Genomic DNA, 18,051 nt, shown 5'->3' with positions numbered 1-18,051 from the left:
ACTGAGAGTCAGAACGGAACTGAAGCTGTGTAGATAGAATCTTGTCGTAGGGGAATAAAGTAAGTGGACAAAATTGTGTGGTGTACAAAGATTCCTTTCCCTCACATACCCCACGGCTAACATAGTGTCTTCCCAAGGACTCTGGGAGGAATTTTCTCAGGGCTGGAACTTGGGAAAATTCCATTAGATCCTGTCTTTACCAATCCTCAGACTGAATGGGGCCGGGCAAGATCTCCACCTGCCTTATATTCTTTTTTTTTTTTTTTTTTTTGTTAGCACTCACTGTTTTATTCTATACAGTAAAAAGTCACTACCATTCATTTCATAGAAAATTGTTCTTGTGATTCTTAGTGTATGACTCATAAAATCTCTAATTTTGTATATTTTAAATTCTCTTTACTTTTTTCATATTTATTTATTTATTTATTTATTTATTTATTTATTTATATTATCAGCTTGATACAGTACAAATTCTTATCTTAATAGTGAAATATTTCATTGAGGCTTGCCCAGTAACTGAGTAAAACCAAAACTTATTATAAGCCATAGTCATCCTAGCCCCCTGCTATGTAGCCTCCCTGGTTCTGTGGGTTGTAGTCTGATTGCTCTTTGCTTTATATCTAGTATCCACTTATGAGTGAGTACATACCATGTTTGTCCTTCTGGGTTTGGGTTACCTCACTCAGGATGATATTTTCTAGTTCCATCCATTTGCCTGCAAATTTCATGCTGTCATTGTTTTTCTCTGCTGAGTAGTACTCCATTGTGTATATGTACCACATTTTCTTAATCCATTCTTCAGTTGATGGGCATCTAGGTTGTTTCCAGGGTCTGGCTATTAAGAATAGTGCTGCTATGAACATAGTTGAGCATGTATCTTTGTGGTATGATTGAGCATTCCTTGGGTATATGTCTTATCTTCCTGCCTCCACCTCCCTAGTGCTGGGTTTAAAGGCATGAGCCACCATCACCTGGTTCTGTTTCTCTTTTAGACTGGTTCAATTTCTTGTAGCCCAGGGTGGCCTCGAACTCCTGATCTTCCTGCTTCCTCCTCCCAAGTGCTGAGATTAAAGGTATGTGCTACCACTGCCTGACCTCTATGGTTAACTAGTAACTAGCTCCACCCTCTGATCTCCAGGCAAGCTTTGTTTGTCAGAACACAAACAAAATATCACACAACAAGAGATTGTGCTCAAAGCAGCAGAAAGAAGGGAGAAGGGACCAGGCAGGAGAGACACTTTGTAGATTGATTAAAAAATGTGGTTAATTTTCCTTCCTGAAATTTTTAAATGCACAGAAAAGTAGGAAAATTCAGTGAACCTGTGTGTGGCTGTTCTCCAGCTTCAGCAGGGATGAATCTGTGGCTGTGGTCAGTTTTGTTTAATCCCACCTCTATTCACTTCAGCCTTCCATAGAATTCTGTGGCGAATCCAAGGCATTGTGCTACTTAATGGCTAGCTCAGTGGGGGAGTCCTGTGACCTTTTTTTGGGTGGAACCGATGGCCCTGCCCCCTGGGCCTTGTTTTGTGTTGCTCATATAGCAAGCTGTTTTGGGGCATGATTGTTTACTATTTTGTTTTGTTTTGTTTTTGAGACTGGTTGGCTTTTAACCATATCCTTACTTTTCAGCTTCCCAAGGACTGGGATCACAGGCATGTGGCACCTTGCCTGGCTGATTGTCCTTGTCCTGGGGGGTGGTGAGTCTCTTGAGGGCATAAGATCAACCTTCCAGGTCATCTCCTCCTGACACAGCACCCTATGGGGTGACCATTAGCATGAGTAGCTGACTTTTGCTGGACTAATATAGATGAAACTCGAAGTGATATAATTGGTATTATAAAGACTTACTAATAGATTTGCTTAGGAGACATTGAGTCACACAAGTGGAGTTTAAATAAGGAGCATGACCTCTAAAATAACCCAAAGATAAATAGTGTAATAACAGGCCTGTTAGAGGTGAGTGAAATTTAGGATGCTAGGGTGTGAATGTGTACTCACCCGGAGTGACTGCCATGCTGAAGGAGACAGCTTTGACTCACAACCAGCCATTAGGTTTTTCCCAAACCAAAGACATTTCTCTAAGGGCCAGCTAGGGGCAGGGGCAGGTACAGTGTAGGGTCACAACCACTGTTAAATCCAGGTCTGTCATTGAATCCTTTGTGCTCTTATCAGGAAAACCACAATTCTGCTAGGTGGACAAGATGACCCCAGGTAACAACTGATCAAAAGAGAACAACACTGATGTATTTAAAATGTAATTCTGGCAATATGTAATATCTTTGCTGTGTAAATCTCCTAGCTGCCTTAGTGGCCAGACTTGCAGTCCACTGTCTCTGTTTTAATTGTTCTAAAGGTTACCTGGATCCAGGACCTGAAGGAGATTTAAGGATGACAGTTTATGTAAAATGCATAAGCCCAGGGTGTATATAAACTAGTAGAATCTGCTGGGGGCCGATTGGGCATTAGCTGAGAGCTGGACGAGCATTATTCAAGAGTTCTTCCTTTATCTGTAAGTGTGTGGAGTGATTTTCAGTAGGAAGGTGTATTATTTCTATAACAGGTAAAGGAAGCCTACCTCTATGTCTTCTTTGGTCTATGGCAACTCCAACTGCAGGCTGTTTTTCTGCCCTGGCTACTCTCTGCTAGGTTGCCAAATACAGTACAGACCACTCACTTAACTTTACATTTTAGAAAACAACAACCATGACATTAGCATAAGTATGTCCCATACATTGCACGGGACATACTTATACTAAGAGATTATTTGTTTCCTTAGTATATTTCCCTGACATCCAAACTGAATCAGGAATCTGGCCTTCATTTTGTTGTAGCTAAATCTAGTCATGATGTTTACCAGAAGCCCTGGTGTTGTAGAATATTATTTTAAGGTGTGTTACTTTTGTTTATGTTGCATTTGTTTAACTCTGTGAAGCTGTGTTACTGTGCCTGTCTAAAACACCTGATGGTCCAATGAAGAACCGAACGGCCAATATCGAGGCAGGAGAAAGGACAGGTGGGGCTGGCAGGCAGAGAGAATAAATAGAAGGAGAAATCTGGGAGAAGTAGTCAGAAAAGGAGGAGGCTCCAGGGACCAGTCACCCAGCTACACAGCCAGCCACGGAGTAAGAGTAAAGTTTACAGAAGTAAGAGAATGGGAAAAGCCCAGAGACAAAATGTAGACGGGGTAATTTAAGAAAAGCTGGCAAGAAACAAGCCAAGCTAAGGCTGTGCATTTATAAATAATAAGTCTCTCTGTGTGTAATTTATTTGGGAGCTGAGTGGTAGGCCCCCGCCAAAGATCAGAAACAAACACCACCACCATGGAGTGCAAAGCCCTTGACCTGAGATAATGTTTCTTAGAGTACAGTCCATAGTGGGTCCTCAACACTGGCATCCCCGGGTTCAAAGTGAAAGATTGTAGGCATTTAGAATGCAGAGCCCATGTCGGGCATCCTTCTAATGGAAGCTATTGACCTTGAGGATAAAGCCAGTGGCCTTTGGAATGTTGCCCTTAATGACATCATCTGACACTCCAGCACAGGGGTTCTGTTGGTCAGTTAGAATTTAGGACCTGTGACAAAAGATGTAGACTACATGAAGCACTTCAGAACTGGTGCAAAGCGTCCCTTCTTAGGGTGTCTGTTGCTCACCCTAGGCTTCCAGGGCGGTGTGCATGCGTTATGCAGTGCCCTTGTCCCTGGGCTTTGCGCTTGTGGCCCTTGGGGCGCTATACTTGCCCGCCCGCACTCGTTTCTGTGCTCATTGCAGTCTGTGAACCAGAGACTTTATTCTCCAAGCAGGATTCGCCAGTTACGGAGGGGCGGGGCCTGGTGGTGGAGGGCCACGTGTGCTGGAGCTAAGCAGGAAGTGACTGCGGGAGTGGAGCCCGGCGAGTCTGTGGCATTCGGGGCTGATGGAAGTGGAGAGGGGGCTGGAGAGGGCACCCTAGTGAGTCGCCTTTTCTCTCATTCAGGCCTGGGGTGCCGCGCAGTCACAAGAGCGTGCAGCTGTCTTGAGATTGCAAAGGGTTGCCCTAGGGAGGGCAGGTCTTGGAGGAGCCTCAGGGGGCTGTGGCAGGTGGCAGAGGAGGGTGGGTGCTCAGGCCCCCTCTGCTCCACCCTCGGATGAGCTGGAGACAGCGATCTGCGGCTCCTCAGTGCACAGCCAAGGGCCTCTTCATTCATTGTTTCGTGGTGGTGTGTAGGGGACGAGGGATCGCTGGGAGCCAATGGCAGCAGTTCAGAGGTCCCTCCCACTCCCCCCTGCAGCTGATCTGGGGAGGCCCGAGAGTCGGCAGGGCGCCTGCTTAGAGAACTTTTTCGCATTCATACCGGCAGCCCCAGATCCTGTCTCCAGGGCGTCTCTGTCTCGTAGAGTCTGGCCTGCGTGTTCTGTGCGAGCTCACTGAAGCCAGGCGGTGCCTTACTTGAACTTAACCAGCGTCTTGAAGTGGGGGAGGCACCAGATTTAAAAGAGGAGGGAAACAGAACAGGACTGAAGGAAATGTCCTGGCTTTCCAGGAGGTGGCTGCTCTGTGTAGTGAATGCATATACACAGCTCGGTGATGACTTTTTTGAAGTTAGGGTGAGCGGAGGATGGTCCTCTCTCCTGGTCAATGGTCCAGTTTGTGATGCTAATATTGAGGAACTCTGAAGCAGACTGCATGGTTTGGAGGTGCTGTGGCTGGCATGTCCTGTTTCTAAGAACTTATTGGTCTGTTAGGTGCTTGGGACAGTTGGTGCCGGTCTCCTATAGGGCAGGACTCACTAAATCACTGGTTGTGTAGAGACTGGTCTGGCTTTCTGTACTTAGCTGTGTGTAGGGATTCCCCATGGAGCACTCAGCAAGTGTGGTGTCACCTGCGACTGCACTTTAAGTAGATGAAATGCATTTGGTAGAGGGCTTGCCTACTTGCTGTGCACCGAGCTCTGAGTTTGAACCCCAGCAATGCATAAACCAGGCATGGTAGCACACACCTGCAATCCCAGCATTTGGGAGGTGGACGGGAAGGATCAGGAGTTGGAAGTTATCTTCTGCAACCCAGTAAGTGCCGGGCTACATTAAAACAGCAACAACAAAAAGAAACTAAGCAGCTCCCAAGGGAGGGGCAGAACTACTGGCCCTCGCCACCCTTTGAGTAGCCAGAGTTTTCAGTGAATGGAAGACACTCCCGAGGGTACTGGACTCGCTTGTGATAAGCACTATAGCTGGCGGATGGACAGGGTATGGTTTCAGTCTTCCTCTCCATCCCTCTTCGTCTCAGGTGCTCAGTTATACACTGAGTTTAGGAGAGTGTTTTCCTATGCCACCAGGTACCCCATCACCCACAACTCCCTTCTGTGTGATTTTACTGTTTGTACTTGGAGGGGGCGGTGTGTTTTATGCCATGATCCATCTTGGGTAACTAGGGCTGAGAAGCTTTTAGCCTGGTGTCTGTCTTTGTAAATGCTTAACGTTTTACTCACCAGCAACTGGGAATGATCAGTGTGTTAGTGGTCCAGGGTCTCAGTTTCAAAATATTCACAAGTTCCTCTTATTTTATTTTTTGACATAGGATCTCATTATGTAACTCTGGTTGGCCTGAAACTCGCTATGTAGACCAGCTAGCCTCAGACTTGCAGGGATCTGCTTGCATTTGTCTCTAAGTGCTGGGACTAAAGATGTGTGTCACCATGCCCAGCACATACCACTCTCTTGAGGTTGGCTTGACTTGGGGATGGTGTAAAAGACTATTTGTTTGCTTGCAATTATTTATTTTTAATTATTAATTTGTGCAAGTTACTGTCTTGAATTCCTATATCCAGGGTGTCTAATCTGCACCCCACTATAGAGATGAGTACACAAAATAGTAAACTCACTTAAAGATTGTGAGATTTGGGAAAAGGTGCATTTTAAAACTACCTTTTAGTTTGTTTATTTAGTGTGTTTGTGTAGGGGCCTTGTGCATTCCACGGTGCAAATGTAGAGGTCAGAGGACGGCATGTTGGTTCTTTCCCTCGTGTGGTTATTGAGAGTTAAACTGAGGTGGTTAGGCTTGAAGTTTTTGTTGTTGTTGTTATTTGATTGTGCGGTTCTCATAACATAACAACAATGTCCGGTTGGGATGTCAAAAAGTTGCATATATTCGGAATCTGAACCCAGAAGTGACTTTACCTTAGACCTAGCACAGGGCCCGCTGGGCTCATGTGAGCCGACAGCCTTTTCTGAATGGGGATTGGGTACAGGGCCCGGTCCACACTCTGTCATGGTTTCCTCTAAGGCCAGCAGTGGGAACTTCAGCCCTTGATATATGGGCACATCATTCCTGGCTGCTCAGCCCTGAGGGAGCTGAGCCAGGTGGGGTCAGGTCCAGTCCTGTGGGTGCTGGCGAGTGAAAGGGAGCTGAATGAAGCCTTTCAGTTGAGGCCCCACACCTAGCGTGTGCCAGGGCACAGGGCTGCTTCTCAAGTGGACTTCCCTGCTTTGTAACTTTCCACAGGAGAAGCCTGACGCTCTCATTTCCAGTCTGGGAGGGAATGGGCTGGTTAGGGTCTCAGTGTTGAGCATGGTTAAGTCTGAGAGAGGGCTCTTTCTTTTCTTTGTGGACTATGTTCCCCCTTTACCATCAGCATGAGTGTGCTGAGCTTCAGGGCAAGCACCGTTCACAGTTTTATTTCCTTGTATTCTCTGGTTCTCCTGTCCGGGTAAGCTGGCTCCTTCTCATTCAGCAAGTAGTTTCCAGGGGGTGCCCATGCCCCTTTTCCCAAGGTTGTGGGAAAGTGTCATCTCCATCCTCAAGCAGTATATCAAGGATATAGAGACGAAGAAGGCAGCAAAGATATGTGTTTGGACGTGGTGGGGGATCGTGGAAGGCCTTGTCACAGAGCTGGCGTCAGGTGGGCCTCAGAGGAGGTTTAGAGGGAAGGAACTGTGGAGGGAAGACTTTCCTGAAGGGGCTCATGGGAAGAAGAACATGGAGGCACAGCTGCCTGGGTTTGTAATGAACTGAGTTGAATGGGAGTGAGGCGCCTCTATTGGGTGCCATTGGACTTTGGCTTGGAGAGTCCATGGAGGAGGCAAGGTCTGCCAGTGGAATTTACCCTACATTTAGCCAGGAGGCTGGCTTGGGGAGCCAGGAAGGTGTGACTAGGAATCACATGGAAGTACTTTAGAAGGGAGTTTGAGCCAGTGGCTTCTGTTTGGCAAGGACAGAGAAGAAATGGCGGGCAGGGACAGGCGCACGGAATGAGTGGGGAAGGCTGTGGCAGGACTGGAAGGCTCCCTTCCTCCATGCTACACAACTCAGAATCTTTGTGCTTCTCTCTAGAGTGACTTCCTGGTACTGCAGCCTCTTGGGAGGGCTTCTTGGCCCCTTCCTCCGGGTGTTCTCATGTCACCTTTTAAAGTTACTCGATTTTTAATACCTCTGGAGCCCGAATGAAAGGCTCTTGCATTGGTGTGACTTGAAGGTGCAGACCACCTACTCTGATGAGGAGAACCGTAGGCAGGGGTTTAGAGCATGCGTATGTCCCTAACCTCAGCATTGGACTCTCTTGTTCTTCTGTGCACAGCTGTATCCAGCATGCTCCAAGGCTACAGCTCCGTGTTCCAGGCCTTGCTGGGGACCTTCTTTACCTGGGCAATGACGGCTGCGGGGGCAGCTCTTGTGTTCATCTTCTCCAGTGGCCAGGTGAGTTGCTTCATTTCTGGAGGCTCACGGGGACCCTCGGTGAGCTCTGACACTGTCCCCCTTCCACACAGCAAGTGGCAGCAGCCACACAGGCAGTTGGTGAGGTGGCAATGTTCTCTCACCTCCTTGTTTTCTTTCTGTCTCCTCACTAGGCCAGGGGACAGGCACCTGTTGGTGGCACACAAACCATGCATTGTCTTCCCCTCACCTGCCTCTGGCACCCGGACCCGAAAGGGCGTGGGACTGAGGGACTCGCTGTTTTCGCCTGCATTAACTTGCTGCCTCATTCCAAGCTTCCAACTAATTTCCTGCTTGCCTGGAGCAGGGAGTAGTGTGCAGGATCCAAGATGATTAGGTTTCAGATGGAACTGCCCTCCCTGTGGCCTTGAGTTAGTTAGACAGTTGGTAAGACCTTTGGGGAAGGAAGAAGTCTGTTTTTCTTCTACCCAGGCCCAGGGCATTTCATTCCTCCCCCTTGGCTGAATATTGACAGGCTCCTTCTGCTCACCTCTATTCCTACCCCACCCCCTGAATGAATATAGATAGACCCACCTCCTCATTCTCCCTTCTGATACCATGTAAGCTCGCCCTTACCTCAAATGCATCCTCTCCCTTAGATGAGTATAGATAAGCTCCTTGTCCACATACAAACTGTGTCTGTCCACCTCTTACCCCATATATCCTCCACACATCCTACAAAGAGCCCCAGTACACTCATTCCTTCTCAGGCCTTGCATTCTGGTCCCACATCCTCACAAGATCTCCTGTATCTCCCCATCTTTTCTTCATCTACACTCCATATACTTACATCCTTCCTCCACCCTCTGCATACACCCTCCTACACTCTGTCCCACAGGAGTAGCCCACACCCACCTCCTATGCCTGAAATTCTACTCTCCTCCAACCCTGAGCTGCCCCCATCCCCACTCAGAGCAACTCATGGCTATCTTGAAGAATGTCTTTCTTGCCTTGCTCAGGGGCACTTGGAGATGCTGTGGGAGTGGTCCATGAGAAAGCAGTGTAGATCTCTTTAAACACACGGAGCCCTGGATCTAGAAAGGAAAACTCCTCTAGAAAAGTCGGTGTCTCAGGCCCCCCAGTGTCTCAGGTGTTATAGACCAGTTTGGTAGGTACTGGCATCAGCAATAACATACTGTCTCCCACACCACAGCCTCCACCCTCCATCGGGGAGGTTGGTTGGCCCAAATCTATCATTTGGAGACTTGGAGCTCAAGTTACACAACCAGGAATTAATAGGGTACCCAGTATCTCAGTGTGTAAGACACTGAGGTAGGTCAAACTCACAGCTAGCAAGTAGACTGGCACTTTCCAGTAGCTGAGAGGAAGGGGAGGGAGGAGGGAAGAGGGAGGATGCTGAGTGGGTATGGAGAAGCCTTGTGTGCAAGGACGCAGTGTAGACTTTCCTGTTTGGGTCCTGGTGTTAGGTGCTGTACTCACATAGCATTACTGTGTTCTGTGTCTGGCCGAATTCACCCTGCTCACTTCTCAGTTCACTTAATGCTTCGGCCTGTTGTGTACATCTGTCTATACCTATCTACACACATGCATGCACACAGTGTGTTCTTTGTGCATGTAACATGTGTGCCTGTTTTCTTTGCCCTGTGGTATTTGGTTGTCTTCCTTGGTGTATCTGTCTTTCTGTGGGTGGGACTTGGTGCAGTTTCTGGTTTTGGGGTCTTCTGAACAGTGCATCTTGTCCATGGGTTTGGTGATTCCCAGCATTCATTTCTGTCATTTCTCAGTAGTAGCATGTGCACTGTAGTCAACTGCTATTAGTCCCACCACATGGCTATCTGTGTGACATGGTTGTGCCAGTTTGTGTCCCCTACCTGTGTGACCATTTTGGTTGCTCCTTATGTTCCTCACCAGCCCTTGGTCTTTCCCACATTTTAGATCAACTACTTAGCAAAGGCACAGGGGTGCTGGGTAAGAGAGAATGTGCAGGCCTGTGTACCCCAAGACCCCCTCCCCTGCCAAGGGTACTTCTGGTTGACTCTGGAATGGATGGAATGTTTCGCTGTTTCCCGACCCCCCGCTCCCCGGTTCTTGTCCATTCTGTAAGATCAGGAGGTCACCACCAGCTTAGGAGTAGGTCAGTGGCTCTTTTGAGCTGTATGGCATTCTCCCAGCTGAGGCCACATCATCTTGTCCTCGGAAACTGAAACATCTCACTTTTTCATTTTCAGAGGCGGATCTTAGACGGAAGTCTGGGCTTTGCTGCAGGGGTGAGTCGCATCTAGTGGATGAAGTGTGTGGATCCTGACCTCTCCCTCCCTGGGGCTGGTGCCAGCCCCTCACACAGTCCCGGTGTGCTTTCTATCAGAGCTAACACCCCCTGCTGTCACCAACTGTGTTTGTTTCCCAGCTTATTAGGTACTCTCTTTAGATGGAGAAGGAAGTGGTTCAAGACGTAGAAAATAACGTCAGGGAGGGCCTAACCTGATAACTAGCATGAATTAAACATCTCCTTTCTCTCCTCTCCAAGGACTTTTTAAAGGCTTTATGTTTATTTTTAATTATGTAATGTGTGTGGGGTGGTGGTAGTGGTATGTGCAGGTGCCCCCACAGGTCAGCAGCATCAGATCTCACTGGAGCTGGAGTTACGGGAGGTTGTGAGACTCCCCTTGTGGGTGTTGGGAATCAAACACATTTGTGAGAACAGTATGTGTTCTTGCCTGCTTCACCATCTTTCCAGCCCCAGGACTTTTTATTTTAAGTACTTTTAAGCACACAAGAAAAAAAAAATCATAATCTATAGCCTCGGTATACATCACCCACCTGCAGGTGTGATTGACATTTGGCAAATCTTATTCCATCTGTCTCCCTTCAGCCTGCTTGGGAACTCAGAATGTTTTATAAAAGCAAATCCCAGATCCATGTAATTTCACCTGGAAATTCAATATGTATCTCAAACTCAGTGACTTCTCGTGAAACTGTAATCAGTATGCCACCCTCACACCTACCAAAACGCAAACAGTAATTCCTCACTGTAATCGCATGCTCAATCCATATTCACATCCTCTCCATCTTTTCCAAGGTGTCCTGTAAGATTATTCTGCAAGAGCTGAGATCTGAAGAAGATCAGTTGGCCATATTTTCTAAGTCTCTCAAGTCTCCCCCTACCCCACCTCCTCCTAAGCTGGTGATTTGTTGGAGAAACTAGGTCTTTGTTTCTAGAACGTTCTACATTCTGGGTTTGGTAGATTCCTTCCCTGTGGTGTTTACAACTTGTTCTTTTGTTGATCTCAAGCTGAGAGTTAATTCATCTAGAGGTCGCACATTTTTCTTTAAACACTATTTGAACGAATTAATTTGTTGTGTTTGTGGGAGCATACCTATGCCACAGCACACATGCAGAGGTCGGAGGACCATTTTTCAAGAATGGGTACTTCATGATGGTGGTGTATACCCCACCAGCATGGCTGTATCAGAAGGTACATACTGTGTACTTCTCTTGTAGCCCATCAGAGCTTGGTTCTTATCTGCTGTCTCTATAGTCTTGTGGTCTGGGAAAACTTGTCTTGGGGTGGGACCTCACTGAAGCCATCTAAGTCACTGGCTGTCAGACAGGGGTCTGTCCTCAGAGAACATGGAGATTCCCAAGCAGTACTTAGGGCCACAGCAAGCAGTAGCACATTCCATTTCTAGGCGGTCGGCTCGCATATAGTCCTCTCCATAAAAGTGCTTTGCCCGAGAATGCTCTGGAAGCCAGCTCTCCTTTCTAGCTTTCCTAGACAGATGCCCACTGCTTTATTCTCTTGTCTCCCAGCAGCAACAACTCCTGGCGGAAGTTGAGAGTTAGGGTCACATGATCCCCTTTGAGGTGAATGCCTCCAATGACCTATGGATTGCTCTATAAAGCCCCATTTCTCAAAGGTTCTGTTACCACCCAATAGTGCCATCCTAGAGACCCAGGCTTCAGCTTATAGACTCTTTTTTTTTTTTTTTTTTTTTTTTTTGGTTTTTCGAGACAGGGTTTCTCTGTATAGCTTTGCGCCTTTCCTGGAACTCACTTGGTAGCCCAGGCTGGCCTCGAACTCACAGAGATCCGCCTGCCTCTGCCTCCCGAGTGCTGGGATTAAAGGCGTGCGCCACCACCGCCCGGCTGCTTATAGACTCTTAATGATCATTCCCAAACCAAAGCAACTTGGTAGGACTCTGAGCTTCCTGCTGAGGGATCGCACTTGACAAGCTGGTGCATTGTAATGTGTGAAGATTCTGAGGGGCAGGGTCCTTCTCCAGCCTCTTCCCAGACTCAACTCACGGTCCATGGCACTGTTGTTAAGTAAAGGATTAGGGCCCTTAGGGTTGGCATAATGCCAACCTCTCACTTTTCTGTTTTTGGACTCAGCCTGACCCTCAGGGCTCCCAAATGCTAGTGGTTTCTGAAGGCTCTAGAGTACCACGGTGGCATTTCTGTCCTCTGCCTTCCCCTGGCCCTGCTCTACATGTGCAAGCATGATGGAGGGTGGCCTGTTGAGCCCTTCCTAACTCCTGATCCACGATGCCAGGAGAACAATCTATGGTAAGACGAGAGGCGCCGAGGCACAGAAGGAAGAGAGCCACTCAGAAAGACGATAGATTATTGCTATTATGATTGTATTGTGTTTTTCTTTATGACTTCACGCTCAGATTTCCTTTGTGACTATCAATAGTGTGGGGGAGGAGATGATTTATGTCACCCTCCTCCAAGGTGCTGGGACAGTGTTTGTCTTGGGGGAGGAGCTCCTTGCTTTTTCTTCCCCTGCTGAGTGCCCAGGGTGGAATGTTCCCTAACTGAGTGGTCGGAGACCTTCCTCTGGGGTCTCCCGAATAGTCACCATCCTCCTCCTGCCCTTACCTATTCCTCCCTATCTTGCCTAGTTAGTTTGAATGGGCAGCACTCCCCATGACCTCTGCAGCAGGTTCCTGCCCTGCTTGAGTTCCTGTTCTGACTTCACTCAGTGATGGATGTTACCTAGAAGGAGAAGACAAAAGAAACCCTTTCCTCCCCAAGTTGCTTGGAGTCATACCTAGCATTTCATCACAGCGATAGGAACCTAACGAGGGCATAAACTACGCACAGAGAAGGTTAAACCAGCAAGAGCACTGGGGCCGAACGCTCGCTCCACACTAGGCCCTGCAATTAGCTGCAATGTTCTTCTTGGGAATGTGATCCTCCTTGATGAAGACAACTCCCATTGTCCTTGCAAGGAGAAGGTGAGAATGATGTGAAGATGAGAAAAAACTAAAAAGGCCCAGAGATGGGATGTGGCTCAGTTGAAGAGCACTTACCTGGCATGTGCAAGGCCCTGGTTCAATCCCCACCATCTCCCCCAGATGAAGCAAAACACCTAGAGATTCAGGTGCCTGTGTGTGTTCGAGTCACCTCACCTTGTGTCTCTGTAGGAACTGGTAGATGTCTAATAGCTGCTCCTTTATGATTGGCTCAGGCAGGGGCTCACAAGATGCTCTTTTAGAATGACTGGGTCGTGTTGCACCTGCCTGTCCATCCATTCACTTATCTGCCCATTCATCCAGCATCTGGTGGGAGAGCCTGTTCTACTCCATTCACTGTGACGAGTGCAGGGCAGCCAAGGGTCTACAAACCGCTTCTGTCTGTCAAGCAGCCGTAATCTACTGGAGGGGTGTGCCAACCAGTCTGGTGTGCTAAACCCATCTGCTACCTGTTCTTGTGAATCTAGACAATGCGTTGGAGCAAGCCACACCCACGTGTCCCAGTGCCTGTGGCTGCTTTTGCATCAGAGCGATGCACCAGCACCAGGCTTTGGTGACTCACTGGCTCACAAAGCCACAGCTCTTTGTTCTTTGGACTTCAAGAAAAGTTTCCCGGCTCCTGAGGTGGCGTTGGGGGCTGGGAATTCAGAGGTGTGGTGGCCAGAATTCACATATGTGAATATGTGAATAGCCAGAAAGGAAAGGACCACGGCTCTGTTCTGTTGGGCCCAACTGGGGGTTCCAGAATGCTCCCTGGAGTGTCTGATGTTCCCAAGTAGATGTTTTCCTGGGAGATGCCTGGCTTTGTGTGGATCCTGCAAAGAGGCTTGGCGCTTTTATCCTCCTTTGCTGAGGGTCCTGTGCAGACCCTTCAGAGGATGGCTTTGTAGTGTAGTGTGGTGACATACACGGACTCTTACAGTGTTTTAAGTGACATGAAGAAGGGTGTGTTTCAGCTAGAGAGCTGGTCCAGTGGTTAAAAATGTGTACTGATCTTGCAGAGGACCCAAGTTTGTTTCCCAACACTCACATTGGGCAGCTCACAACTGACTGTAACTCCAACTCCAGGGGATCTGACTCTTCTAAACTCCATGGGCACCCACACTCACATGCTCACACCCACACTCACATGCTCACACCCACACGGAGACATAGGCATACACATAATTAAAATATAGTAATAAATCTCAAGAAAGGACAGTGTCTCCAGAGACGCTCAGGGAAAAGGTGTTATGATGGCAGATGTTGATTGCGAACTTGATGGGATTTAGACTTCATGGAAATAAACCACTGGACGTGTCTGTGAGGGAATTTCCATAGTAGGTTAACTGAACTGGGAAGAGGTACCCTAAACGTTGGCAGCACCATTCCATAGACCGGGGTCCTGGGACTGAATAAAGGATAAAGTGAGCCGACCCCCAGCATTCATTTCTCTCTCTGTTTCAGGCTGTGGAAGCAGTGTGACTAGCTGCCTCTTGTTCTGGTTGTCAAGAAGTCCCCCACCATGATGGACTAAGCCCTCCTTAGGTCGTTTTCGTTGGGTATTTTGTTACAGCCATGAGAAGAGTAACTAGAACAGGGGAGATTTCAAAAGCAAGCCCCTGTCTCAGCACAAACCCAGCTTAGTTTTACGGCTGTCTTCAGTCGCCCTGGCCTAGCAGAGTGCGGCTGCTTGCCCTGGCGTCTTTGGCAGTTGAGTTAAGCAGCCCTCTGGCTTTGGGAATGTCACTTTCACTATGATGCAGGGATCCCCACCCTGGCTGCATGTTGCAATCACCTGGAAAGCTTGCATTACATTTTAAAACCACATTTGTTTATTAAGTCTGTGCACGATGGGAGGGGGGAGGAGCGGAGGTCAGAGGTCAGAGGGCAACTTGCAATAGTCAAGTCTCTCCGTCGACTCTGTGGGTCCCAGGGGTCAAGCGGAAGTCCTCGGGGTTGGTGGCAACCACCTTTACCCGCTGAGCCATCTTGCTTGCCCTCTCCCGGAGAGCTTTTATCAGGGGCCTGAACTGTGTGGGAGAAGCCAGGAAGAAGCTCTTTATCTTCTGCAGCCCTGTCTGCTGAAGGCCTGTGGCATCCGTCCTGGACCTGCTAGAGGACTGGCTCCCAACACTGGTCGATCTAGCCTGGCGAAGCAGGCCGTTGTCATACTCCTGGTTCATTTCCAGGATCAGGCGATATTGGACAGCCACCAGTTGGGCACAGAGGCTCCTCTTTGTGATTTGGCTCTTGCAAAAGGAAGACAGGAGGCAGGAGCTTGGGAAACTGGAACTTGGGTTGAAATCCCACTTGACGCCTGAGTGCTTGTTGGATTACGTACCGTGTGAAACATCACAGGACTGTCGGGGACTCGTGGGAGTCATCCCTGGCATCAGACAGGGCAGTGCTTCGCCGAATCCAGACAGATGGTGGGAGCATAGATTGTTCCCCAAGACTTTTGTGCACCAAGATTTCATGTTTTAAAAACCTAATTGAATGTTGAGCTGGCTTGCTATAAACTTATCTGATCCCAGTGTCTTCTGCTGCACTCGAATAATCAAGTGTTGCTGGCATCATTTTCTTAGGCATTTTGGTACCAATCCTGTTCAAAATCATTATGCTCAAGTCAGTTCTCTTGAAAGATGTTAACTGACTACCCAGGATCAGAGTCAGGACTGGCTCGCTTCTGTCCTTTAGAATCTGCAGAGCAGGGACAAATCTCCAGATGTTCTTAAGACAAGCGCTTTGTGGAAAGGCTGCTGCTGAACCACACGTGATCACTTTTCAGCGTCAACTAGCACACAAGAGGGAGACCAGCCAGTAATCTGTGCCTTGTAGGGGGCCAGTGTCATTTACCAGGCTGCCAAATATGTGTTCAGTTTGCAAAATAGCCATTGGTTTTGTCTTTTGGAGTGTGGAAGCAAGCTGAGGCAAAGTTGTCTTCATACCAGTCTGCCCCTCATTTAGTGAGTATCTGCTGTGTGCATGGCATTATGGGAGAGTAAGCAAAGAAGTGATATGCTAGTTAGTTTTGCAAGGGGTTTAGGGTCCTTGGGACAGAAATCACTTTCACCCATAGAGAAACATGAGGCAAATTAGTATGTGGTAGTTAATGAGATGATGAGTAAAAGGTGCTGGGGACCCAGGGACAAGAGGTTCCTTCTAGTTGCAGAACTAGAGACACTTCATGGGTAAAGATCAGATGGGAAGATAGGTTAGGTTTTGACAGGTGGGGATGATGCAGGGGGCGGACAAAGCAGCATGGGCAGCACAGAAGCGCTGTGTGTGAAAATACAGGGATGAGGGACTGGGGAGATGGCTTACATGGTGGGGGGCTGGGAAGATGGCTCAGTTGGAAAGAAGCTTGTTATGTAGGAAGTTGGATCCCCAATCATCATGTAAAAAGCTGGGTATGGTGGTGCCTGCCTGTAATCTCAGTGCTGGGGAGCTGAGCTTCAGATCCCAGTGAGAGACAGATTGGAGGGGTCTGAAGAGATGGTTCAGCAGTCAAGAGCACCTGCTGCTCTTTCAGAGAACAGGAGTTCAGTTGCCAGTACCCACGTGGTGACTCACAACCACCTGTAACTCCAGCTCCAGAGGATCTGGTGCCCTCTTCTGTCCTTTATTGGCACTGCACTCACATGCACATACACAGTTACGAACATACATATACATAACACAATAAACCTTATTTAAAAAACAAAAAACAAAATAGATGGCTCCTGAAGAAAACAATCAAGATTGACATCTGGTCTCGATGTACATGTGCACATATATCCATACCTATAAACATAAGATCGTGCCATGTACACACACACACACACACACACACACACACACACACACACACACATGACGAGGAGGAGAATAAAGAATATGCAGGGGTGGTGGTGGGTTTGGCTGGGACATGGCTCTGAAATAGCTGGCTGAGGCCCAGATACAGAAAACTTGAGGTGCTATGGAAAAGCTCTGTTTTTTTTTTTTTTTCTTTAGATAGCTGGGGGAATCTCTGGGGGCTTGGGGATGAGGAGAGGAGCAGAGCTGTGCTCTGGGGAGCATGCAGGGGGAGTGCAGAGAGGCGGTTACAGAAATATAAAACTAGAGCTTGAAAGCCCAGAGGCAGAGGAGACAGGAGTGAGATCTAAGGGTGGTCCTGCTGTTGGGCTCAGAGGGTTGATTGACAGGTGTCTGAAGGTGAGGGGGCCAAAGAGATTGTGGTGTCACCTTTCCCGGGGCTAGCATCACCATCTGGCTCATGGGTGGAGGGGAACCTACTAGAATGGGGAGGGGGCTCTTTTCCGGCCTTTCTCATTTGAGTGAGTTTGTACTTTGGAATCTGTATGTGTTGGGGTGGTCTCCATGGCAACCAGACACCTACAGCTTGCAGTGCTGATGGTGATGTTTCCCCCGCTGCTCTGCAGTTGGTGATCCCTGTCTGTTAAGATTAGATTTGACCCAGGACTGAAGCTTGGAAAACAGTGGCCTGAACAAGAAAGCCCCCTCTTCTGCAGCATTGTGGAGACCGTGACTTCGAAAGTAGGTCTATGGGATCGGTAGTCAGGGTCCCGGTCTTCACTGTTTTGCCTCTACAAGGTTCCAGTTTCCTTCCTGCTCCAAAGAAGCTGCCAGAGCTCTGGCCATCACATTTGTTTTCCAGGCAGTGAAGCAGCAGTGGCATGGAGAAAGGGGCATTCCCTGCAAGCCCCAAATAGCAGCTCTCTGTATTTCATTGACCAGGATTTGCTCATATGATCAAGTCTTAACTGCAAAGACAGTTAGGAGACATGGTCCTTTAGCAAAGCAGCCACATGTCTAGATAAACATTGGGATTCTGTTACTGTAAGTTGGCAAAGAACAAAAAGTAGGGTGGGCCATGAGCATGCTCAGTCACAGGGCCTAGTGTGGAGCGAGCGTTCAGCCCCAGTGCTCTTGCTGGTTTAACTTTCTCTGTGCGTAGTTTATGCCCTCGTTAGGTTCCTATTGCTGTGATGAAATGCTATGACTCCAAGCAACTTGGGGAGGAAAGGGTTTCTTTTGTCTTCTCCTTGTAGGTAACATTCATCACTGAGTGAAGTCAGGGCAGGAACTCAAGCAGGGCAGGAACCTGGAGGCAGGAGCTGATGCAGAGGCCATGGAGGGGTGCTGCTTATTGGCTTGCTCCT

At 48.2% G+C, this 18,051-nt stretch overlaps 1 protein-coding gene across 5 annotated transcripts in view; it reads left to right on the top strand.

Annotated features, from left to right (window-relative positions):
• The window catches only part of Slc39a11 (solute carrier family 39 member 11), a 441,489-nt gene that overhangs the window by 89,866 nt on the left and 333,572 nt on the right, over positions 1-18,051 (top strand). For 2 of the 5 annotated variants that reach the window (XM_006970449.4, XM_006970448.4), the window contains exons 1-3: positions 3,807-3,948; positions 7,551-7,669; positions 9,877-9,915. In XM_006970449.4, the coding sequence (XP_006970511.1) occupies positions 7,562-7,669; positions 9,877-9,915 (147 nt within the window). In that variant the 5' untranslated portion in view covers positions 3,807-3,948; positions 7,551-7,561. Of the gene's footprint in view, positions 1-3,806; positions 3,949-7,184; positions 7,319-7,550; positions 7,670-9,876; positions 9,916-18,051 lie in introns of those variants that run through there. The other 3 variants (XM_076543667.1, XM_015993764.3, XM_042283057.2) reach the window with 2 other exon arrangements.

Source organism: Peromyscus maniculatus, chromosome 8 (assembly GCF_049852395.1).
Source record: "Peromyscus maniculatus bairdii isolate BWxNUB_F1_BW_parent chromosome 8, HU_Pman_BW_mat_3.1, whole genome shotgun sequence".
Lineage (NCBI taxonomy): Eukaryota > Metazoa > Chordata > Mammalia > Rodentia > Cricetidae > Peromyscus > Peromyscus maniculatus.
Note: the sequence above shows the minus strand (reverse complement) of the source record. Positions and strands in the feature narration are given on the sequence as shown.